This window comes from Brachyhypopomus gauderio, chromosome 1 (genome assembly GCF_052324685.1).
Source record: "Brachyhypopomus gauderio isolate BG-103 chromosome 1, BGAUD_0.2, whole genome shotgun sequence".
NCBI lineage: Eukaryota > Metazoa > Chordata > Actinopteri > Gymnotiformes > Hypopomidae > Brachyhypopomus > Brachyhypopomus gauderio.
The window spans coordinates 20943679-20969242 of record NC_135211.1 but is presented as its reverse complement, the minus strand read 5'-3'; the positions used below and the strand labels follow the sequence as shown (position 1 = coordinate 20969242).

The 25564-nt window shown below is 44.4% G+C and overlaps 4 protein-coding genes across 8 annotated transcripts; 2 read left to right on the top strand and 2 right to left on the bottom strand.

Moving 5' to 3' along the window:
- Nucleotides 1-369: 369 nt before the first annotated feature.
- tmem43 (transmembrane protein 43) lies at nt 370-4905 on the bottom strand. The gene is made up of 12 exons (XM_077002001.1): nt 4662-4905; nt 4104-4253; nt 3861-3995; nt 3612-3706; nt 2964-3013; nt 2797-2866; nt 2448-2518; nt 2180-2301; nt 1901-1975; nt 1502-1603; nt 1098-1215; nt 370-722 (listed from the first exon to the last, which is right to left on the bottom strand). The coding sequence occupies exons 1-12, from the start codon at nt 4671-4673 to the stop codon at nt 520-522; spliced, it is 1203 nt and encodes a 400-aa protein (XP_076858116.1). The 5' UTR covers nt 4674-4905; the 3' UTR covers nt 370-519.
- Nucleotides 4906-5641: 736 nt separating this feature from the next.
- On the top strand, nt 5642-12221 carry LOC143512081 (rab GDP dissociation inhibitor beta). Its single transcript, XM_077001989.1, has 11 exons — nt 5642-5683; nt 6095-6202; nt 6411-6507; nt 6731-6865; nt 7316-7514; nt 7718-7849; nt 9834-9933; nt 10184-10355; nt 10689-10833; nt 11512-11566; nt 11850-12221. The coding sequence occupies exons 1-11, from the start codon at nt 5642-5644 to the stop codon at nt 12015-12017; spliced, it is 1353 nt and encodes a 450-aa protein (XP_076858104.1). The 3' UTR covers nt 12018-12221.
- Nucleotides 12222-12478: 257 nt separating this feature from the next.
- On the bottom strand, nt 12479-17868 carry ndufaf3 (NADH:ubiquinone oxidoreductase complex assembly factor). 4 transcript variants are annotated; one of them, XM_077001968.1, is made up of 5 exons: nt 17760-17868; nt 15222-15417; nt 14954-15020; nt 14738-14838; nt 12479-13084 (listed from the first exon to the last, which is right to left on the bottom strand). In XM_077001968.1, exons 1-5 carry the CDS (start codon nt 17771-17773, stop codon nt 12995-12997), a joined length of 468 nt encoding a protein of 155 aa, XP_076858083.1. In that variant the 5' UTR covers nt 17774-17868; the 3' UTR covers nt 12479-12994. The 4 variants fall into 4 exon arrangements, with proteins under 4 accessions (XP_076858083.1, XP_076858074.1, XP_076858092.1 ...); XM_077001959.1 differs by lacking the exon at nt 17760-17868 and adding an exon at nt 17274-17652; XM_077001977.1 differs by lacking the exon at nt 17760-17868 and adding an exon at nt 16160-16278.
- Nucleotides 16317-25302, top strand: nckipsd (NCK interacting protein with SH3 domain). 2 transcript variants are annotated; one of them, XM_077001917.1, is made up of 13 exons: nt 16317-16694; nt 18341-18453; nt 18852-19053; nt 19188-19251; nt 19751-20322; nt 21034-21204; nt 21869-21955; nt 22278-22416; nt 22752-22832; nt 22998-23126; nt 23241-23333; nt 23464-23636; nt 23827-25302. In XM_077001917.1, the coding sequence occupies exons 1-13, from the start codon at nt 16524-16526 to the stop codon at nt 24043-24045; spliced, it is 2214 nt and encodes a 737-aa protein (XP_076858032.1). In that variant the 5' UTR covers nt 16317-16523; the 3' UTR covers nt 24046-25302. The 2 variants fall into 2 exon arrangements, with proteins under 2 accessions (XP_076858032.1, XP_076858023.1); XM_077001908.1 differs by having other exon boundaries at nt 16318-16694; nt 19176-19251.
- Nucleotides 25303-25564: the final 262 nt, after the last annotated feature.

The window sequence follows — 25564 nt, the reverse complement described above, 5'->3', positions numbered from 1 at the left end:
GAAAAAAAACTCATGAGCTTTACAATGTCTAAGGTTCAGCACAAGCTATTAACATTGCACTTGTGAACATACACACGAATGTGCTGTGTGTGTGGGGGGGGGGGGGGCACCTCACCTACTATATTTGTAGGTGAGGTGTCGGAGGATATAGAACAGCTCATATTGGAATTAACCATAAACTTAGGATTTAAAAATTTTATTATATAATGTGTGGGGTGGGTGTGTGTGTGTGTGTGTGTGTGTGTGTGTGTGTGTGTGTGTGTGTGTGTGTGTGTAAATGCAACATAGTGGACCAAACTACCAATATGAGGTGTGCTTGTGCAGCAGAGATTGCACACAGCTAGCATGGGTGGCTGGAGGGCCAACCATACATGGCTCACCAAAGCAGGATCTGATGGTCAGCCAGATCACCTGAACCCCAAAGCCTGAACGTCCAGTAAGGAAACCAGCAAGGACAGCAGACAATGTTTACACAGGACAAATCTGAGTTAATTACACCACTGCCCGGCTCTTTGGGAGTCATTGCTGTTTTTTCGTAAGTGCTCCTGACCGGGCAATGAGGATGGGGACCAGGGCGAGCGCTCCTATCAGCCCTGCCAGCAGGGGGCGGTAGAAGAGCCATCCAGTAGCAATAGTAAGGAGTGAGAGACAGCAGGACACACAGACAGCAAAGATCTTCAGCCCCACAGAGACCAGCTCTCTCAGGACTGGAACCCAGTCCACTGCAGAGAAAGTGACATAAGACATATGTACACCAACGTGCACACCAAACAACCATTTCACACACACTTTATACACATAGCAAACAGTTGCTTTACATACAAACTCAAGAAGACACTGACACTACTACAAGAAGATGTAATGGACTGTAGAAGTATAGATTAATTCACTGCAATTTTCACAATATGCATTGTTTACAGCTAAATATGAAGGTGTAACTCAATGCAAAAAAGAACATTCACTACTGCAACACAGTGTGTGTGTGTGTGTATTTCACCCAGAGTGTACACGATGTGTGTGTGTGTGTGTGTGTGTGTGTGTGTGTTTTACCCAGAGTGTACACAATGTGTGTGTGTGTGTGTGTGTGTGTGTTTTACCCAGAGTGTACACGATGCGTGTGGTCAGACTTATGCCAAGGAACATGAGGAGCCAGCCAGCTCCTCTCAGAGCCCACGTTTTCATGTTATTGAGCTGATGTTCTCTTGCAAAGACCTCCTAAACACACACACACACACACACACACACACGGTTCCAAATGTACTGTACACAGCCCAAAAAGGAGCAGCAAAAGAGCTGAACACACTCGTGTGTGGAAGAAGAGGTTTTGAGATTATAAGTAGGGGTAGACTCCTGCAATTGATAAGTTAGGCAGATACCAAACAGCCAAACATACCAGATAGCGAACAGCACCATTATCTCCACAGGGAGGTCCACAGAGTGTGAGAACCACTGTTCTAGTTAATGCTACACAGCAGTGAGGTCTCCCAGACGCACCCCTTACCTCAGCAGTGAGCTCTTCCAGGTAGAGGATCTCCAGCATATCCCCTGACCGGGTCCTAAAAGGCATCAGTTTATCGTCCCTCTGCATGGCCACCACGCTCACCTGCACAAGCACAAATATGTTTGACTCCTCATATATACAGACAGACACGTTGGATCACAAAAATAAAGGGATCTACTATGAAAGCACACATATCAACACACACTGCACCTCAGTTCATCTCCTTCACCTGAGATCAGTTTCAAATATATTTACATAAGATGCTATAAATGTAAACAAGTCTCATAAAAATGCAGTCTTGGACTTGGTCAGTTGATGGGTCACAAATAATTTTTTTACTTGATGAGCCAGAAAGACTGATGGTGACAGTGGTCACTTTGGGAGACTGACGTTACTCACTGGCTGAGCTGGTCCAGGAAATAGACCTTCACCACTGAGTCCAGCATAAGAAAAACTTACACGCACATCTCCAACCTGCACACGCAGACACACAGACATAAATAAACCACCAGCACTTTAGTTACAGCAAGCATCAGCAGAGTATGAGAATAATTTATGATGTGTGTAAGGCTGTGTATGTGGTATGTGTTTTGAGTGCTACCATGCAAGGAACTGTGTGTGTGTGTGTGTGTGTGTGTGTGTGTGTGTGTGTATGTATGTATGTGTGTGTGTGTTGACCTCTGGTCTCCGTGGGTTGCCAGTGTGGTAGAAATGATTTTCATACACGGTCAAAAAGGGGTCAGTAAAAGGAAGTCCTCCTAGACTCAGAGTCTGGAAATTATTGATCTTATCAATCAGTCCTAGAGAGAGAATGTGATGCATTACAGGGCCATTCTGACAAGAACAGCAAAGCACTGACTTCATGACCCTGGTCTGCTAGGAACTGTAATTGTTCGGTATATTTGGCCAAAGCCAACAGGGGCAAATGTAAATGTAACATAAAAACCTTTGGAGAGGAAAAAATGTCCAACCCAGACCTCAGGGGCAACTACTGTTACACTCTCCACTGCCATGGCACTGTGAAACATACCAAACATTTCCATTTTCAACACTCATCAGACACTCTTATGCAGAGCAATAGATTTTCTCAGAATAACTGCATGTGTGCTCCCTGGGAATCATACTCAGGATCGCCAGTACCTTGTTCTATGAGCTGAACTTGAGCACATGCGTGTGAATAAATATGCATGCTTGTGTGTGCATGCGTGTGCATATGCATGCGTGTTTGTACATGTGTGTGCATGTGCATGATTGTGTGTGTGTGCAGGCAGGTACCACTGGGATAACTACTACACCTGGGATTGATGTGGCCGATCTCTTGATCAAAATGTCTGCTGCTGACCACCTCCGATTTCCACTCCGTATCTAACACAGAGAGAGCATGAATAGCAGATGGTTCTAAATACAACTCCCACATGGCCTGTTGGGGATGCTGCTCTATAAAGTGATCTTCAGGACTCACTGTAGGTATATGTGGTCTCTGTTTTAGTTTCATCCCCATCTTTGTATTCCCTGTTCATGGAGAGCAAACATGACATCACTTAGAGTGCAAACTCAACGTTCTCAACTCAACTTCCCTTCAAACTCAAAGGGAAATTTGAACAAACTTTCTGTGCCATTTATCAAAGAGGCGAGTGGCATCAAGTCAAATCTGCAACGCTGCTTGTCTGTAGATGTATCAAGGGTGCAGGGGGACTTCAGGTTGACTCGTTTCCATGGTTAACATCAACGCTGATATATGACAGCAGAAGCAAGATGAATACAGCTAACGCTGTGTTTAAGTTAATGTACGCCACTGTTCAGAGTCTCCAGAAGTCTATAATTTACCTTAATACAGTGTAAAGAATGATACGTGTTGGAGCCAGTGGGGAAATTGTGAAAGAGCAGGACAACTCTTACACAACCTTTAAACAACCCTTCTAAGGAATGTGCTTGGCAAGTGAAGGGACATCCAAAGATTGAGACTGGGTGATTATACTGGGATTATGCTGGGCGATTATACTGGGATTATGCTGGGCGATTGTACTGGGATTATGCTGGGCGATTGTACTGGGATTATGCTGGGCGATTGTACTGGGATGACGCAGGTGTTGGGTCTGACTTCACCTACTTGGTGTCCTGATATTCCACCCACTGATACATCTCCACATTCCTCTTCAGTTTCACGGCCTGAACAGCTATTTTGTAGTTTGGATCATATAAAGGCTGAAGACAGAAAAGGAGAGAGCGAGGGAAAGAGAGAGAGGGATTAAAGGGGGAGGCAGATAGTCCTATTTGTTAACTAGCCATTTATATTGACCTGAACACTTTTTCTATTACAGATCAGGTACACGATTGCAGTCCCCTGAAGTTCCTATACCTGGGCTGTGCGCAGGGGAGCAGACAGGTGAACAAGGCGATTGTTGTTCTGGGGGTCCATGTAAGTGTCTCGATGCAGGGAGACGACCTGGGACAGACCCTCATCTAGAGAGGAGGCTGTGCGTATTGCCCTGCCCTACAATGAGAAATGAGAATGAAGGGTGTGGTTTTAAAAATACCTTACACACATACAGAGGACCGCATCACAGAAATGGAACAGGAAATCAGAAAAATGACGTCTAACCTCGTTGGTGAACAGCACGTAGAAGGAGAGGGAAAACAACGCGACTCCCACCAGCATCCCCCCGGTTGTCTCGCCGAGGCGCTCGAGGAACCCGGGCGTGCTCTGGGTGTGGGCGCGCGAGTGTTGGTCCCGGCCATCCGGTCCTGAAAACTAAACGCGGCAGAACCGCGCCAGAGAGAAGACGTAAACTAAGCAACGACTAGAAAATGTTTCATTACTGAGTGAAGTCTAGAACACAACCTCGTCTTGAACATTTATATCAAATTAAATCACACATTGTATCTGTAATAATGTTACGTTTCTAAAGTTGTATTGTAAGGTGGCTCAAGATTTGTCTATCTACAAATAATTCCAAACACCAATTCTGTAGAAGTGCCCTAAGTGTATCGTTCCGCATTAGATCACACAGCTACATGCTACGGAACGACACAAGCATTTGGCTAGTTAAAGGAAAAGATGCGTGTAAATTCAATGAAACTTCACATCAGATATATCGTAGACATATACGTTGGCCTAGGCACACTGTAAGTGAAAGTACAATAATAAAATCTAACTTACTGGTACCGTCATGGTTTAATTTAGAACACGGCCAAAAGTATTTCTTATTCTAAAAAGGAAAACTTTGTGACCAAAAAGATCTTCCTTGTCCACAATCCAGACACCTTAACGATTTAAATAGCATATGCAGCAACTGCGTGTAATAACTGATGAAAATGTTATAGAATTTAAATTATCTGCAAAAAGGCACAGCTCGTAAAATTTAATTTCGACGCGTTCTATGACTCATCGAGTGAAAAGGCTCTATGCCTTCCGGGAAATGTAGTCACACACAAGTCACGTCAATTGCCAGCCTGACCAATACATTTCTGTTTAGTAGAACACATCATTGCATAGCCTACTAAATACCTGTACTGGCAAACCCAGTTCCTCGGTTCTGAAACAACATATTTTCTTTGGTGCAATAAAGAGAGAACTTACATATATGTTACTTTAAAAATATCGAGACAGTTTTATGGAAATGGCAGCGTATAGATAGATAGATAGATTCAACTTTATTGTCATTGCATATGTCACAGGTACAAAGCAACGAAATGCAGTTTGCATCCATCCAGAAGTGCTTATTCAGAATATAAATATGTTAAAAATAGAAATAGAAATGTATATATATATACAGGATATGGGTTAATATACAGATTATGCATGCTATATAGGGAAAAATATACAGTTACAGGTGTAATATGAGGTTTTATGAAGATTATGAATGTACTATACAGATGATTTACAGATAAATGTAATATACAGATTATTGAGGTAGTATAGGTTATTACAGTAATATACAGAGTATTAAAATATATATATATGTATCACATATTATTACAAAGGGCTTCTCTATCTGAGTTTGCACTGAGAGGATTATGTCTTAAGGGCTCATATAATAGGCTAGCACGGTGACGAGCGTATACCGCACACTTGCAGCCTTCACCTGGGACAGGTAGAGGACTGCACCGGGCGTGGGGCCGAGGCAGACCGTTCTTAGGATGGCAGAATTTGACGTGATCGTTCTGGGCACGGGACTCAAGGTAAGAATTTTTTTCCGTGACTGGCCTTCACCTCCAGTGACATAAGTAGACTGGCCATCTTCAAGATAGCGGATCACTGCTTTTAAAAGGAATTACAAAGTGCTTGGGTTTAGCATACAGTCCGAGACAAAGTATATCATATACTTTCTAATGTAACTGTCCTGGCTTACCAAAATGTTATCGGCTATTTCTAAAAATATATATTTATTTGTCCATTAAAATGACTAAATCATAGTGTTTTATTTGTCTTTATGTTTATGTAAATATTTAGAACCTTTGTTTTAATGATCCATCATTAATGGACATGGATCTTAAAGAAGCTATAGTGCCCAGATTACCTCAGAGTCCCAGCGTACACTGTGAGGGATTAAGACATAATCCAACACATATTATCCCCCCCTCCCCCCACAGGAATGCATCCTCTCTGGCTTACTGTCCACATGTGGGAAAAAAGTTCTACACATTGACCGGAACCCCTACTACGGAGGAGAGAGTGTCTCCATCTCCCATCTGGAGGAGGTTTGCTACACCCCCCTCCCCCCATTCACACATACACACATGCATGCACACATTTCAGTGGCTATCTTTATGGGGGATAGGTATAGTATTTTATCTTAAAACATATATACTGCATACACATGTGTGTATATATACATACCCACAACATACATGCATTGTCCAGTATGTCTCTGGTTTTCGTTTCTCAGCCATGTGTGTTGTTGAACAGCTCTACAAGAGGTTTCGGGTCCCTGGCCATCCTCACGGAATGGGGTGTGGCAAAGAATGGAGTGTTGACCTCATCCCCAAATTCCTGCTGTCCAACGGTGAGAGGCTGTTGTACTCGTAAGTAGTGTCAGTGTCAGTGATGTGGTTGTGAGCTGTCTAGTTCATAAGTAGTGTCAGTGATGTGGTTGTGAGCTGTCTAGTTCATAAGTAGTGTCAGTGATGTGGTTGTGAGCTGTCTAGTTCATAAGTAGTGTCAGTGTCAGTGATGTGGTCTCTAGTTCATTCGTAGCATCATGACTGTGTCTTGCCATAACTTTACAGGTCAGCTGGTGAAGATGCTGCTGTGTACGGAGGTGACACAATATTTGGATTTTAAAGTGGTGGAGGGCAGTTACATGTACAAAGGCGGAAAAGTGCACAAACTTCCTGTTACAGAGGCAGAAACACACAGTTCAGGTACACAGAAGAGGTACCACAGTACACACACAGCTAATGGTGTGAACACTGCATGCTGTTATAAAACAGGCCTATGACAGCAGGACAGAGGGCCACCTTACAGGTGCTGCTGAGGTTTCAGTCCCAGCTGTGCCACATATCGACTGTCATTAGCGACACTTTGGCTCCAGTGTTACGGGGAGGGGATGGTTTTTACTGTAATATTTACATTTGGAAGACATTTACATTTGGAAGACGGATTGATGTGTATCAGTTTGACAGTATATGTGTTTTGTGGGATTAATGGGGGGCATACAATAATGTGCAGTTGAATCCTATAATCTGCAAACCATTGCTAAATGATGCATTAAACCTTCACAAACAAAATTTTTAAAAACAGAATGTTATGATCAGTTCTAGAATGTTGTGATCAGATCTAGAATGTTGTGATCAGATCTGGAATGGGTGCAGATTTGATGGGCATGTTTGACAAGCGGAGATTTCGGAAACTGCTCCTGTTCATTCTGAACTTTGAGGAGCATGACCCCAGGACCTACCAGGACATGAACCCGAATAGAACCACCATGAGGGAGGTGTTCCACCATTTTGATCTGGGCTGTGATGTAGTGGAGTTCACAGGACATGGCCTGGGTCTGCACTGCAGTGATGAGTTAGTATACACACACACACACACACACACACACACACACACACGTTTGGTGTCTAGATTTAGTTTCTTTATTAGTGAATTAGAGCTACAGAGCCAATGTTGCTAACAAAAATGCAAGCATTTTGCAAACTAATGAATTAATCTAGAAGTAGTGTTCTGTGTCTATGTCAACATATTACTGTAATGTATCTGTTCTTCTGTAGTTACCTGGATCAGCCATACCTGCAGACCATCAAGAGAATCAAACTGTATGCAGAGTCTCTGGCTCGCTATGGCAACAGTCCTTACCTCTATCCCCTGTATGGGCTGGGGGAGCTGCCCCAGGGCTTTGCCAGGTTCAGTACCTCCTTATCTCTGCTCAACCACAGTCCACCCTTCAGCACTACCACCCCTTCAACACAACCACCCTTTCAACACAACCACCCCTTCAACACAACCACATCTTCAACACAACCACCCTTTCAACACAACCACCCCTTCAACACAACCACCCCTTCAACACAACCACCCTTTCAACACAACCACCCCTTCAACACAACCACCCTTCAGCACTACCACCCCTTCAACACAACCACCCTTCAGCACTACCACCCCTTCAACACAACCACATCTTCAGCACTAACACCCCTTCAACACAACCACCCTTCAGCACTACCACCCCTTCAACACAACCACCCTTTCAACACAACCACCCCTTCAACACAACCACCCTTCAGCACTACCACCCCTTCAACACAACCACCCTTCAGTACTACCACCCCTTCAACACAACCACCCTTTCAACACAACCACCCCTTCAACACAACCACACTTCAGCACTACCACCCCTTCAACACAACCACCCTTCAGTACTACCACCCCTTCAACACAACCACCCTTCAGTACTACAACTCCTTCAACACAACCACATCTTCAACACAACCACCCCTTCAACACAACCACCCTTCAGTACTACAACTCCTTCAACACAACCACATCTTCAGCACTACCACCCCTTCAACACAACCACATCTTCAGTACTACAACTCCTTCAACACAACCACATCTTCAGCACTACCACCCCTTCAACACAACCACATCTTCAACACAACCACCCTTTCAACACAACCACCCCTTCAACACAACCACCCCTTCAACACAACCACCCTTTCAACACAACCACCCCTTCAACACAACCACCCTTCAGCACTACCACCCCTTCAACACAACCACCCTTCAGCACTACCACCCCTTCAACACAACCACATCTTCAGCACTAACACCCCTTCAACACAACCACCCTTCAGCACTACCACCCCTTCAACACAACCACCCTTTCAACACAACCACCCCTTCAACACAACCACCCTTCAGCACTACCACCCCTTCAACACAACCACCCTTCAGTACTACCACCCCTTCAACACAACCACCCTTTCAACACAACCACCCCTTCAACACAACCACACTTCAGCACTACCACCCCTTCAACACAACCACCCTTCAGTACTACCACCCCTTCAACACAACCACCCTTCAGTACTACAACTCCTTCAACACAACCACATCTTCAACACAACCACCCCTTCAACACAACCACCCTTCAGTACTACAACTCCTTCAACACAACCACATCTTCAGCACTACCACCCCTTCAACACAACCACATCTTCAGTACTACAACTCCTTCAACACAACCACATCTTCAGCACTACCACCCCTTCAACACAACCACCCTTCAGTACTACAACTCCTTCAACACAACCACCCTTCAGTACTACCACCCCTTCAACACAACCACCCCTTCAACACAACCACGCCTTCAGTAATACCACCCTTCAACACTACCACCTTTTCACTGAAATGTCTGGTTGCCAGTGGTGGTTATGGGTAATTAGACATTTTCTGATTGGTCAGAAAGGATTTCCTTGTGTGGATTTCATAATGACCTATTCAAAATAAATAATTATAAATTCACAAAGATAAAAGGTCATAAGTGTGAATTTCTGGAGTGAGCTAAAATAACTGAAAAGGATTTGGCCAAACCTGTTGTGAAAAAGCCTTAGGACTTGCTGTCACAAGTTACACAATGACACATGGACCCTGCTAGATCTGTGAAGAGAGCCTGATTCTCCAAAAAACGGAATTGAAGGAACAGAAGTCATCAGACTTTTAACCGTCATTGAAATGAGATTTTTAAACATGTCTAGATTGTGCTAAACAACTGCAGAATTATATATAAGTAACTCTTACAAAATGGTAATTTCATTATGTCAGAATGCATAAAAACATGGGGTCACTGAGGTGCAGTGTGTGTGTGTGTGTGTGTGTGTCTGGCAGATTAAGTGCTGTGAATGGGGTCACATACATGTTGAATCAGCAGGTGGATGACATCGTCATGGAGAATGGTAGAGTGAGGGCGGTAAAGGTCCAGGGAGAGGTGAGTTACGGGATGACATGGACGAACAGTACAAACAACTCACTGTACAAACAACACTGACCATAATGGTACACAGACAGTATCTGTAGGTCTGAGCTCAAGGCTCTGAATTATACAGCTGCTACATAAGCGTCCCTTCACAACCTATGTCACACAAACTGCTATTTCCAGTTAGATTTACAGAGCAAGTACATCAGTCTAAATTAGCTTTGTTTCATTTTGCTTATTCCATGGGACGAATCTGGAGCAGACATTCCACTGCAAGCAGCTGCTGTGTGAGCCCAGCTACGCGCCCAGCCGTGTGAAGAAGGTCGGCCGCGCAATACGGGTCATCTGCCTGCTGAACCACCCAATCAGAAACACAGACGACGCCAGCTCATGCCACATCATAATACCGCTGTCACAGGTCAACAGGAAATCAGGTACAGGAAGCAGCACAGGCATGTCCCAGATCCGGGTTGAAAACTCTTTCTTTCTGGTCATTTTAATGGAGGTGATGATGGATGTCATCGTGGCTTTCCAAATTACACATGCAAATACGAAGCTAGTAGACATAAATGCACCTTTATATCTACAAGCAATGAACACAGGAAGTACGTGTGTTGCTGTGATATGAACCCTTGCTGTGTTCTTCTGTAACAGAACCTGTGCCTCTGTATGGTAGCAAAGGACAGAAAATCATATTTTTGTTTTGGTGCTGCAGTTGTTTTTCACTTAATTAAAGGTCAGTTCTACTGCTCCCTCACATTCTGCAGATATCTACATATGTATGGTCTCCTACGCTCATAATGTAGCCCCAGATGGGAAATACATCGCTGTGGTGAGCACAACCATCGAGACCAGCAACCCAGAAAAAGAGGTGCAGCTGGGCTTGTCTCTTCTGGAGCCCATTGAGCAGAAGTAAGACCCACCCCACCCAGAACAACAGTCTAGACTCTAGAGCATCCAGACAGAAGTCCTGGACATCTGCTCACAGAAGAGATTAGTGCCAACCTAATCTAACACACATGGCTCTGTAATGTTAGGCTACTGCTGAAGGCCTTGATTAACTGGATTAGGCATATTAGATCACAGTGTGAATTAACCTCAGCAGGGTGGTAGACCTCCAGGACACTGCTGCTATAGAGGAGCCTCCAGTCAAACTCTATGCGTCCGTAAATCATAGGAATCTGTGTGGTGTTTTAGTTGGAAGTGGATTCCTGTAGAACAGGAGAATTATGTTCTAGTCCTACAGCGTTACACTGCATTCCTTTTGTGCCCTGATACACAGTATTGCACCTTGGGTTTAAATCCAGTCCATGATTTTATAGTCACAGATTACGAATTCCAAATGACATCAAAGTGTCATCACACCTCACTTCCAAAGGTGGGGTGGAAATGTGAGGGAACCAGCCCTCAGGGAGAAAGGACTGAGTACAAGGAGCTTAACATCTTCCTTAAATGTTCTAGTGTTCATGCTGAATCAGGAGTGTGACTGCAGAGACAAACAACTCTTTGCATTATCTTGGTTGTTCAGCAGTCATATTTTAATTCTGTTAGGAGCTCTAATATCGTAACTGTCGTATCATTGGTGTGCAGGTTCGTCTCCATCAGCAACTTGATGGTCCCCATAGATGATGGAAGGTGGAGTCAGGTAAATCTAATCTTCAGCCAGTTCAGCACCACTTGAGTATTTTTGCCTTTGAGCGTAACTACGCTGGAGAATGAGTATGTTTGCAGAGCAGATGGAGGAACTCCAGTCTGACTCCATCTCCTCCCCTACTTTAATCATACTGATCAAACTCAAAAGTTGTTGTGACGTATCTTATGGACAATAAACAGTGTCCCTTGTGGAGTTCTCTCTCTGGCGTTCTCAGCTCACGGAGCGGTTTGGGTGGCCTTAAGGCTGAACTGTGCTTTGTCTTCTCTTGGTTCAGATCTTTGTGTCTCGCTCGTATGATGCCACCGCACACTTTGAAATGGAGTGCGAGGACATTAATGACCTATTCCGGCGCATGACGGGATCAGAGTTCAGCTTCGAGGACTTCCGCAGAGAGAGTGAGGTCGTTCTCGATGATGAAGACGACGTAACCAGAACAACGTGATCCCATAGCAACCAATATGACGGCATAGCCCCAGCCTGCTCCTGGAGGTTCTTCATCCTGATGTAATTTAACTCTGATGCTAATCTGACTATTATTCTGAATGTTTCGGCCAGTGAGTAGCAGTTGATGTCATATTCCTCTCTGGGTATGGCTGTCTGTTATGATGTATGTTAGATAGATTAACTTACCCAAAAACTCTAATAAAGACTCTTTTGTGAGCCATTCATGAGCACTGCAAGCATGGAGTGTGTATGGTGTTTAATAATGATCAATGGCCCATCCCATGACTGTGTTTAAGAACCCTCCCCATCTCCTGAGGGTCTCCTCTCCGTCACAGAGAAGAGCTCCTTGAAGGACAAACACTACAGTTATGTGAATATACAACAGGCTCAGAGTGAGTGAGTGAGTGAGTGAGTGAGTGAGTGAGCAGTGAATAAATGATTGTGTGGCTGGCCTGTGGATAAGGTTAATAAAGTTTATGTACACTACATAAAAGGTCCTTGCTTGTGAGATTACATATACACACATCCACACACTCACATGCAGGTATACAGTAATACATATTATGAGAATGACATTCACATTCATTTGACTGATTCTCAAACTCTCTCTCTTTTGCTCTCCCTGTAAAGCCTGATTTAGCATGTATAATGTCGTTAGTGGACCTGTCCACAATCCCTGTCCCCCACCCCCGGCCCTCGGCCGTCCCTCATCCTCCGGCTGTCCCCCGGGTTCCGCTGTCCTCCTTCTACCAGGACAAAAATCTTCCACAAACCTGACTCGCCAGCACACAGCTACTCAAAAATGCAAGTTTATAATATGAATGTTATATTACACAATGGTTGACATACTGATAAGACAGTAACTGAAAACTGAGAATGAGGATTCTACAGTCCCACACTGCACTTTAGTCCCAGACTTTACAGTGACACACACAGTCTGTTTGTGTCACATTGTGACACATCAGCTGACTGATGTCATTCTACAGGGGGAGTAGGCGGGATCAGTCCAGCAGCTGTGATTCGTCCCTCACTGGCCAGGAAGTTGAAGGTGGCACATGCGTTTGGCTGAGAAGGAAAACAGGAAACATTCTGAATGTGTTCTTGATGATCAGACTGTTGACTTGTATTTTCTTGTAATGATGTACAATATATACTTCATTTCTGACTTCCCTAAATCCAAAAAGTTACAATTTTTTTCCTTTCTACATTAATAGTTCCCTTACAATGCTTCTGATCACATAAGAAGAACTAGATTTAAATATACAAATAAACAAATGTGCTTCAATCGCAAATGAGCCCCTGAGGGAAGAAGTTGTGCTGTGCAGGAGAAGAACATGTGCTGTGTAGGAGAAGATGTTGTGCTGTGTAGGAGATGATGTTGTGCTGTGTAAGAAAAGGAGATGTTGTGCTGTGTAGGAGAAGGAAATGTGCTGTGTAAGAGAAGATGTTGTGCTGTGTAGGAGAAGGAGATGTTGTGATGTGCAGGAGAAGGAGATGTTGTGCTGTGTAAGAAAAGGAGATGTTGTGCTGTGTAGGAGAAGGAGATGTTGTGCTGTGTAGGAGAAGGAGATGGTGTGCTGTGTAAGAAAAGGAGATGTGCTGTGTAGGAGAAGGAGATGTTGTGCTGTGTAGGAGAAGGAGATGTTGTGCTGTGCAGGAGAAGGAGATGTTGTGCTGTGCAGGAGAAGGAGATGTTGTGCTGTGCAGGAGAAGGAGATGTTGTGCTGTGTAGGAGAAGGAGATGTTGTGCTGTGTAGGAGAAGGAGATGTTGTGCTGTGTAGGAGAAGGAGATGTTGTGCTGTGTAGGAGAAGGAGATGTTGTGCTGTGTAGGAGAAGGAGATGTTGTGCTGTGTAGGAGAAGGAGATGTTGTGCTGTGTAGGAGAAGGAGATGGTGTGCTGTGCAGGAGAAGGAGATGGTGTGCTGTGCAGGAGAAGGAGATGTTGTGCTGTGTAGGAGAAGGAGATGTTGTGCTGTGTAGGAGAAGGAGATGTTGTGCTGTGTAGGAGAAGGAGATGTTGTGCTGTGTAGGAGAAGGAGATGTTGTGATGTGCAGGAGAAGGAGATGTTGTGCTGTGCAGGAGAAGGAGATGTTGTGCTGTGTAAGAAAAGGAGATGTGCTGTGCAGGAGAAGGAGATGTTGTGCTGTGCAGGAGAAGGAGATGTTGTGCTGTGCAGGAGAAGGAGATGTTGTGATGTGCAGGAGAAGGAGATGTTGTGATGTGTAGGAGAAGGAGATGTTGTGCTGTGCAGGAGAAGGAGATGTTGTGCTGTGCAGGAGAAGGAGATGTTGTGCTGTGTAGGAGAAGGAGATGTTGTCATGTGTAGGAGAAGGAGATGTTGTGCTGTGCAGGAGAAGGAGATGTTGTGCTGTGCAGGAGAAGGAGATGTTGTGCTGTGTAAGAAAAGGAGATGTTGTGCTGTGCAGGAGAAGGAGATGTTGTGCTGTGCAGGAGAAGGAGATGTTGTGCTGTGCAGGAGAAGGAGATGTTGTGCTGTGCAGGAGAAGGAGATGTTGTGATGTGCAGGAGAAGGAGATGTTGTGATGTGCAGGAGAAGGAGATGTTGTGATGTGCAGGAGAAGGAGATGTTGTGATGTGTAGGAGAAGGAGATGTTGTGCTGTGCAGGAGAAGGAGATGTTGTGCTGTGCAGGAGAAGGAGATGTTGTGATGTGCAGGAGAAGGAGATGTTGTGATGTGTAGGTGAGGGCCCGCACCGTGTCCTGCACCTCCACAGCAATCCCCTTCTTCCTGATGAAAGACAGTATGCTGGGATCCAGACGCTCAGTGTGTGCCCCTGTCCCCAAAACAAGGATCTCTACACACACACACACACACACACACACACACACACAGTGGAAAGTTATATGTGAGGACAGGTTAAATAGCATAAAGCAGAAATATCATCTACTTAAGCATCTTTGAGGTCTTACCTATATGGGGTTCCAACAAGTGGAAGAGAGCCAGACTGTCTTCCGTGATGTCTTTATAGCTAGACACCTGTGAGGGACATCAGAGACATTCTCATGTATAAGGATGCAACAATTCTGTAGCCATCAGCAGAGGTAGCGATAATGTCTCTCTCATAACTTCATTCAATTTTAATGGAAATTTCTCTACACAATGCACTTACAGGCGCGGTATAATTTGACCTCCTGAGATAAAGTGTCAGTGAATCAGTAGTTTGCGGTCTGTGCTCACGTTCCACTGCAGAATAGCTGGAGGCATAACGGCGCAGGGTCCAAACACCCTGTTCCCGTTGACGTTGAACCCTCGTGAGCTGTAGCTGTAGATCATGGGGCTTCCATCAGACTCCTTCTGCATCACCGTAAGTGACGTCTTCTGATACATCTCGTCATCTGCTGGACCCAGTTTGTGGCTGCGTGCAAGTGAGGGACTGCAGGACCCCGTTTCACAAAACAAACAACAAAAAATTTTTAAATCAAAGCTTAATCACAAAAACACACATATCTAGACAGCTGTAAAATATGTGGTTTATATATAGTTGTACAATATAATTTAACCTCCTGTTTACACAAACATCAGCCACGTCATATGTCTGCTACGTTTTTAAAACATTTTTCCACAAGCGATTTACTTCGCACTATGAAAAGGTCATCACTGAGATGATAACCCATAATAGGCTTGAATCTGTAGTTTACATTTTATACTACCTTGCAATATATGGAAGCGTTCTTGAACCAAGGCGAAGGCCATACTGACTTTCGCGAAGAAATAATCTCACACACGTTTGACCTGCCATCTCAGATCAATCTTGTGCTAGTTTAACAAGCAACGTTAGCCAGACAGCATGACAGCACAAGGAGGAACGCATATTGTGCTGCACTCATTTCCGGTGTCAACAACCGATAACAGCTTGGCTCGATATATTTTTACGTCAGACTATTTCTTTCCAATATGAAAATACTAGGTTGCAGAATTTCACCTCTGCACTACCGATAAAGAAAAGTTACATGCTTGGAAAATAGAAAACAATTACGTTTAGCCGTTTTAAGATTATAAGGTTTAAGTTTAATCAAATGAGCTAGTTAACTAACTAGCTAACTTCGGATAGCTACTTGTACACTGTAAATATATATATATATATATATAGTCATACTGACATAAGCTATTCTCACTTTTAATGGCTATCAACAAAATTCCCTGGTTCTTGGTTCACCTAACTGATACATTTTTACTTCAGAAAGCACGCTGTAGACCTTATACGTCCCAATATTTCCGCAATCGACTATTTTGCCTAGATACCACAGGGGCGTGCCCGTGAGTGACACCCTGCGTGCGCGCCCCCTGCTGTGTTTACGGGACGGGCTCTAGAGAAGTTGTTAGCCAGCGTTTTCTGGACAGAGAATGGTTTCCCATTGCGCACGTTTCACGTCTTTTGAGTAAGGGAAGGAGATTTAAAACCGTCGTGACTTTTGGGAAGGTCATGCACATGTAGGTTGAGGAGTGACGAACTGGAACTCGGCTGAAAGGACAAAAACTATGTATAGGTCCCTGTATGCTTTCAAATCCACGGAGCCCAACTCGGTGCATTTCGCGGCTGGAGAAAGCTTCATAATATTGGAGCGCAGTAACAAGCACTGGTGGCTCGGTTCTCTGTGCAGCTCCGGCGAGACCGGGTACATACCCGCCTCATACGTCGAGAAAATCCAGGTAAACTAGCTAGCGTCCACAATCAAAATCTGTTTTTGTGATAAGCACAAAAAGCCGGCCTGTCTCACATTTCATAAATCCTTTTTTGTGCATTTTATTGTTATCGAGTACGGAAATTATTGGGTTTGGTTTCGCGTGCTATTTTGGACCGACGGAGACCGCGTTCCGCCAAGCAGGCAAGCTGCTGTATGCCAATGCGCCTGGAGATTTTCACCGTCATCGTGCGGATCTCGAACGAACTGAAGTACCATTAAATTCCGTGACCAGGACAATGTATCTACATTATGTTGTTAAGGGAATATATTATTCGAATAATCAATTTATTAGAAAATTTGAATAATCCATTTATTACAATTTAGATTGGCCCTCTCTCGGGGGTGTATCGGTACCAACCAGATCGCAAAATGCGGAGTTTTGTCATTACGGATCTTATGCAGGGTGTCCACTTTAGTGACCCGTAACAGGAGGACATAACTGGGTACTGCGATATGAACCTGCGTCACAGAATTAAACCATACCGAGGGCAGCTAATAACTAACCAATTGATCTAGACGTGTTAACATAAATGAAAGTTCTTACCAAACGGGGCACCTACTTAACATAGTGTACACAAAGCGTGAAATCCATCTGTCATAGTCTTCAAAAGAACACGGTGTGATTACTCATAACTTCAGTCCATTTTCCTCTCTGCATTTTCACACCGTTGGATATAACCCAACTTTAGCATTTAGGGCGATAATTCAACGATACTTGAGATAGGAGGCGATCTGTTACAAGGCACACGACGTATGGAACCAAGGGACACAAAAATAATACTAATTAATGGACAGCAACTTCCAGATAACTGTTATAGAATGAACTAGAACGCCGGACATATAGCTTATCTTAATCTCATGACAGAGTTTTAAAACTATTTAGCTCATGAATAAAAACATTGCCCTTTATTTGAGCACGCTCAGAGGATGTAGCGGGATTGATACTCTTCAAAGCTCTTCTGGCTGGTGAGGTTACCACGTTGCAACACAGAGTTAAATACCGGCCAAGGAAACGAGCAAAGTAGCGGACCCCGCTGTGGTCATGCAGAAAGATCTCCGTGTCCCTCCGTGTCCCACGCGCTGTGCTAATTAGAGCCCCGTGTGTGGCGCCCACGCGCCCAGAATAAGAAGAGGTCCGCTCACTGCCGCCAGTGCTCATTTGATCATTTGCTCATTTGCTCCTTGATTGCTTTGTGACACCAGTATAGCGCGTGCAGTAACTTCACACGTGCCACTCCGTTATGCTCCATAATACACACACGAGTAGAAATAAGAATACAGTTGTGGTAGTGATGATGGCTCGCAGCGGGTGTGATGCACTGTCGCGCCTAAATAGACGAGGCTGAATACAGTTCGAGACAGCGCATATGCATGCGTGTGTTTAACGCGGTGCTAGATTGTCTTCGCTTTCACGGAGGGTGCGTTGTTTATTGTAGCCGGCCGGTTTCATGTCTGCTAGGCTAATATTCACCTCTGAAACCGGTTGGTTTTGTTGAGATGAGCATGTGTGCATTTCTTTCCAAAACGCAGACACACCCTCTGTGACGTTAGGGCAGGAATTTGAATATTTCAAAGGTAAACAAACCTAAGTTCACCTCTCTCTCTATCTAGGCTCCAGAGCATGATGAGGTGTTGCAGTCCATCGACAGAGCCATTGAGGGCATCCACAATGTGGCCATGAAGAATGGAGGAAGATACAACCTGGAGCAAAGAGAAGTGCTGCAGTGAGTCGGAGCAGATTACAGGCACACGCGCACACGCGCACGCTGCTTGGTTACTTTCAACCACATGAGCATAGCCAAAATGTTCTGCTTCTCTAGCCCACGTGCCTGTGGTTGCAATTAGCATCGTACATTTTAGGAGAGATCTTGTGCTCTCTTTAGCTGTCTGTCTCTCTTTAGCTCTCTCACTCTCTTTAGTTGTCTTAAGCTGTCTCTCTTTAGCTGTCTCTAGCTATAACATTGCAAGACAACAAGGTAGAAATTAAAAAAAAATTTTAGAAATAAAATAAAAAATAAAAAAATACAAATATATTAGAGAATTCTTGTAGCCTTTTTGTGTGGGTGTAGGTGTGTGTATGACGATGTGTTTGTGTTTTGCTGTCTTCTACCCTGTCCCACAGAAAGCTGATCCACCACAGGAAAGAGACACTATCTCGCCGTAGTCCAATTCCTTCCACTCACAAACAGGGCATCCCAACCTCCACTAGTGAACTGTCACTAAGTCACACCACCCAGCCCCTCAATGGTCTTAGCCGAGCTTACAGCTGCCAGGACAGCGAGCCGATTGCAGATAACGCGGAGAATGTGCCAGGACTTTATCAGGTATGGCAGATAACACGTGTTCTCTAATCTGGTGGTTTAACAAGTCTCTCTCGTCTCTTGTGGGATATATTAGCTGATGTAAAATAAGATGAGATGAGAGTTTAAATAATTTTAATGTGCAGGTGCCTCCTCAGGCCCGTCGAGCAGCTCCCATAACCCCTCCCCCTCCAGAGAAGTGCAGGGAGAGCCGATGCCCAGGTACGCACTCGTCCTCCTCCTGCTCTGCCCACTGCACTCAGAGTTGGTCCTCCCACATGTATAAAGGGCCCTGTCTTCCTTGATCCTTGCTTCCCTACTCTGACCAGCCAGAAAGCTCGTAATGATACTGATCCCTATTGATACTGATCCTTACAGATCCATATCAATACTGATCCTTCTGCACTGTGCTAGATAACGGCGTGTGATGTCTTTCTGGTCCTATGCAATCTAGTGCTACAGTGAGGCTCCTCACTGCAGGGGCAGTACTGACCTTGATCTCCTGGCAGTACTGACCTTCTGGTACCTGGGCAGAATCACAGTGCTAACACTACACAGCTCTAAGCTTAGTCTTTACTGCTCAAATGTGTTCAATATGCACTGTATTGTACTATTGTATTATATCTCATAGAGCCTGTTAGTCATGGCACTTTCACCTTTGTTATGTACTTCAGACTGCAAGTGATTATCTCTCTCTCTCTCTCCCTCTCTTTGTCAACAGATCCTGAGGTGCCGGTCAGTGTGACCCCCCCTGACCTCAGCCATAGCCCTGATCTCACTGTCTATAGAGCTCCATCTGCTTCTGTCAGCTCCACCTCCTCCATGTCCTCAAAATCTGGCTCCACCCGCTCCATCATTTCTTCTGATGTCAGCCTTCCCAGTGCTGGCAGCACCCCGCCTCCTGTGCCAAGCCGTGCCAAGGCCCCACCCCCTCCCCCATCTGAGACCTCATCTTCTCTCCCTAAACTACAACCAGCATCTAAAAATGATCCAGCCCCTCAACCCCAGCTTCAGTCAATCACGCCACAACCTGCTACTGAGGACCAGTCAGAAGCAGAATTCCCATTGGCCACACCACCTGTTTCTACCAGCTCTACCAGCAGTCCCACCCATTCAATATCTGTCCCCATGACGACAGGGGCAGAGCTGATTGAGCTAGTAAGGAAGAACACTGGCCTTAGTTATGATATGTCACGTGTTGCTGTGGGTGTGGTTGTTGGACACCTACAGGCTACCATTCCTAAAGCAGCCTCTGATCTGGAGCAGGTGCTGCTTTCCCTGGTCGAGAGCAAGGTTAGCATCAGACAGCTAAACACTCCCCTCACAAGGTTAGCATCAGACAGCTAAACACTCCCCTCACAAGGTTAGCATCAGACAGCTAAACACTCCCCTCACAAGGTTAGCATCAGACAGCTAAACACTCCCCTCACAAGGTTAGCATCAGACAGCTAAACACTCCCCTCACAAGGTTAGCATCAGACAGCTAAACACTCCCCTCACAAGGTTAGCATCGGACAGCTAAACACTCCCCTCACAAGGTTAGCATCGGACAGCTAAACACTCCCCTCACAAGGTTAGCATCAGACAGCTAAACACTCCCCTCACAAGGTTAGCATCAGACAGCTAAACACTCCCCTCACAAGGTTAGCATCAGACAGCTAAACACTCCCCTCACAAGGTTAGCATCAGACAGCTAAACACTCCCCTCACAAGGTTAGCATCGGACATCTTAACACACTTTAGCAGTTACACTAATGAATGTTGGTGTGCAATTAACCTCAAGTGTATGTCTGAGATTGGTTTTGATTTACCAGTTAATATATTAGCTTTATGTTACTCAGAATGTGGAAATTCAGATTTCTAAGTGCTCCAAAAGGAGTTTTGGAATATTTGGAAGGAATGCTATATTTATTATATAATAATTTATTATATAATATTATATAATAATTTATATATAATATTTAGTGTTAGTGTTTTGATGCTATCCCTCCTCACTTCCCACAGGACATGGGTGCAGCGTTGCCACGGGGACAGGTGTGTCATGACGAGCAGCGCTTGGAGGTGATTTTTGCTGATCTAGCCCGTCACCGTGACGATGCTCAACAGCGTAGCTGGGCTCTGTATGAGGACCATGCTCTCATAGCATGTTATCTGCAAGAGCTCCTGCAGATACTGGTGAGAGAGACACGGCGGTACACACAGACTTTCACGTGCGCACACACACACTAAAAACTGCCTGACCACATACAGGCAACTTAATTATTACTTCAACATTGCCACTGGAAGTACTTTGAAACACAAAACATAGATCAGCCTTCTTATACTCCATCCATGAGTACAACTTACAGCACTACATAAAGTACATAAATTACAAGTATACAAGTTTCTAAACATAAAATAAAATTTCAGCCTTCTAGCTGTAATAGTTTTAGAGATATTCACATTCAAATATTGCCATTTAGCTACTTTCACAAAATATGCGTCTGAGGGGGGGTTACAAAAACAGCTGTAACTCTTGAAATATTGAACATGGAACAGAAATACTTTGGATTTTTCCATGAAACATATCTGCCTACAAATGGGGAAAGTTTGAAGGGATTCTGAGATGGTCAATCTAAATTTTGGTTGATTTGACATGGAATGACCCTAAAGTATTTTAACAGCTACAGCTCTAAGCTCCAAGCGAGCGTCAGCTACCGATCTATATTAACCCTTAGTTTCACTACCGCTTAGCTGGATTGTCTTTCATTCTTGTGTGTGTGTGTGTGTGTGTGTGTGTGTGTGTGTGTGTGTGTGTGTGTGTGTGTGTGTTTGTGTGCGCGCGCGTGCGTGCTGTCAGACTGATGCAGACCCGGAGGTGTGCAAGAGGATGTGTAAGGCCAATCAGTCAGAGCCTGTCCTGTCGCTTGTCTCCTACTACCAGATGGTGAACAAGTCACAATACACACATTCAGTACAACACTACAGTCACAGATCCGCAATACACACCCTTCACACACACACTGGCTACACTGCTTCCTGCCCTACATCTAATTATATAGTATGTATTAAGTGCTGTAAGGTATTAGTGCATGTGTGTTTTCTGCAGGAGTGATAAGTGAGAGAGTATTCTGCAGGAGTGATAAGTGAGAGTGTGTTCTGCAGGAGTGATAACTGTTCTGCAGGAGTGATAAGAGAGAGTGTTCTGCAGGAGTGATAAGTGAGAGAGTGTGTTCTGCAGGAGTGATAAGTGAGAGTGTGTTCTGCAGGAGCACAGGGTGTCCCTGAGGCTGCTCCTGCTCCAGGTGTTTGGGGCGATGTGCGGTCTTGATGCTGCTCTCATATCCACCCTTCTTAACTCCATCCTACCCATGGAGCTGGCCAGAGACCTGCAGAATGATGTGCAGGGTGAGCACCTTCAGCACAACTCACTGACCCTGGAACAGTTTAACATCTGGAACACAACCCTCTCACACATGAACAAAGGAACAGCTTTAACAAAAACCCACTGATCCCGCAAACAGAATATTGTCTGGAACACGATGAACTCACTCAGAAATAGAGTTGTGTCTGTAACTCACACATTGATAATAGGAACACATTTGAACACCTTCAACACAACTCCATGACCCAGGAACAGGATTTCTCTATGCATTAAACAGTGTGATGCATTGAGTAACCTCAGCTGACTTGAGGTGTTTTTTTTCATGTAAGTTAAGAGTTTGTGGTCATTTATTCTGCAGAGCATCAGAAGATGTGTTACACAGCACTTGTGTTGTCCATGATCTTCTCTATGGGAGAGCAGGTGCCCTACCGCCATTATGGTAGGACCTCCCAGGACCTGGTGACACACACACACACACACTGATGCTGAACCATAAACTAAAAGATGAGTTCTATACTGTCAGATTTTAACGCAGTGGATGTATTAAGAGAAGACTGTTCTTCTTTAGATGACTGAATGACTCTCCCATCCCCTCTGCTCACAGACCACCTGAACACTGACTTTGTGCAGTTCCTCTTGGACGTGATTGAGGATGGTCTTCCTTCTGATGCCACTGAGCAGCTGCCTGACCTGTGTGTCAACCTGCTGTTGGCTTTCAATCTGCACCTTACAGGTACACGGAGAGGAAATCTATTAAACGTCTTAAACACACTGTATCCTTAATCTGTATACATGTTCGGCTTTTTTGCTGTTTGCTTGATTTAAGTGAGGTGTGTGTGTGTGTCAGTGCCAGAAAATAACATGGTGATGCAGACTTTGATAAAGAGACACAATGTGAAGATTCTCTCAGAGAAGATTCTACTGCTACTCAACAGAGGAGGTTATACACGCACACATGCCCATACATACTTGCACACATGTGAATGTACACACACGTACACAAATACATTTATGACTGGAGCCGTTGTTCTTGGACATGTCTTCACTCTTGCTCAATGTCTTTCATACAGAAGACCCTGTGTGCATCTTTAAACATGTTCCCCCTGCACCTCACTCCGTGCTGAAGTTTCTGCAGGACATTTTTGCCAGTCATGACTCTGCATGTATCTTCTACCACACTGATATGATGGTGATGATCGACATCGCTGTACGACAGATATCAGATCTCTCTCCTGGGGATAAGGTTGTATCACACACTCCATTTATGTACTTTATTATCACAGTGATATTTACTTTTATTCACAGTGTAATTAGAAACCTCTTATGGATATGGTCTAATGACAGGTAGCTAATTATATTTAGAGTATCCTTCTGACACACACATTTTCTCCCTCTCTTTCTCCATCCATCTCCATCTCTCTACCTCCCCCCAGCTGAGGATGGAGTACCTTTCTCTGATGCACGCTATCATGCGTTCCACTGATTACATGCAGCACCAGCACCGTTTATCTGACTTGCAGGCTGCCCTGCAAAGGATTCTGGGAGAGGAGGATGACCCCGGAGAGGACAAAGACTCCTCCTCGGCTAGACAGATGGACAAACTTATAGTGCAGCAAATTTATAAAGAGTTTCCAGAGGTCAGCAGGAACTAGGGGCTTGGTGCCTGATGCTCACTCCAGTGAGTTCCCTTGGAAAGATGGATCATGATGTGCCAAAGCCCTTAATAACTCCCTTTGCTACAAAATGGGAAGAAGGTAGACTCTAGATTTGATGGCTCATGGTGGTGCTCCACAGGGGCCGTCCTGAAGCCCAAATATAAAAAAATGTACCTCTAGAATTGGAGCTCTGACTACCACATCCTCCACTGTTCAACAATCTCTTCATCTAAGCGATCAAACAGCAGCATTCTCCCTACATGCAGGGTACATGCAGTAGTGTGCTCCTGTAGACTTGGCATCCTGGTCTTTGAGACATAATGGTAGTGCGCACTTCTTCCTGACTTGTCCTTGCTGGCCTGTTACTTCTGCTTATTTAACCACCGTGCTGAGCTTTCTAGCTGACGCTCGCTTGGAGCATAGAGGTGAAATCCGCTGCAGAGCACCTGCCGGTGCCAGACTCTGCACACCCCTTACTGCTAACACCCGCTCGGCTGCATCCTGACAACAGCTCTATACACATACCAATACTCAGCTCCGAAAAGTATTACAAATGCCAGTGTTGTTAAAAGGCGGGATGAACCATTGTGTTGATTTATTTCGATTTGTTTGTTTTTTAATCTGTTTACCACATGCTGATCATCTCATGTCTCAGTTTCTACCTCTCCTTCCTGTGGCGCTCATCTCTCTCTCTCTCTCTCTCTCTAATCCTTTCTTTCTGCTCCTCCATATATATATATATCTCATCTTTTCTTTCAGGTCCCCCATATATATATATATATATATATATATATATATATCTCTCTCTCTCTCTCTCTCTCTCTCTCTCTCTCTCTCTCTCTCTCTCTATTCCAGTGTCTTGGCCTCTGTAACCACTGATTGGACACTTAATCAGCAGTTACAATTGTGAGGTTACAGACACCCTTTTAGTTAATACAGATACACTCATGTATACAGTATAAAATGCTGAAGCACAGAATGAATGAATTCAGGATGGTCTGGTTGAGTAAGCTTTCCTGGGAGTTTAAAGTGTTAAACTGTGTGGATGTGTAAATGAACCCATGGAAGTGTGTTGTAGTAATTTTGCCACCTTAAAGTTGAGTGCTTTTTGAGAATTTGTGATCAAAACAACTGTCTATATTTTCCCAATCAAATGACCTTTGAGAAGTTTGTGTTCAGCAGGAAAATGGTAACGATGTATTTTCTTAAAAGTTTACAAAGCTAATAAAATGCCAGTCATCCTAACGAACACTACTCCGCGGCCTATAGCGTGATGTTTTGCTTTGAGGGGGTTGCTGGGAATCAAGCGATACCTGAATTTTAGCTATTCTAGTGACGGCTCCCCTGGTCGGAGTGTGATCTTTCTTTCATATGATCCACTGTAAACATGCATTACTGACTGATGTTGGCAGTACCTAATATGATACATGACACATAATGTGTATTATTTACGCATAAGCAGAGTGTTTCAAAATGTTATTAGTGAGACGTTTTAAATGGTTTTATTTAGAGCATG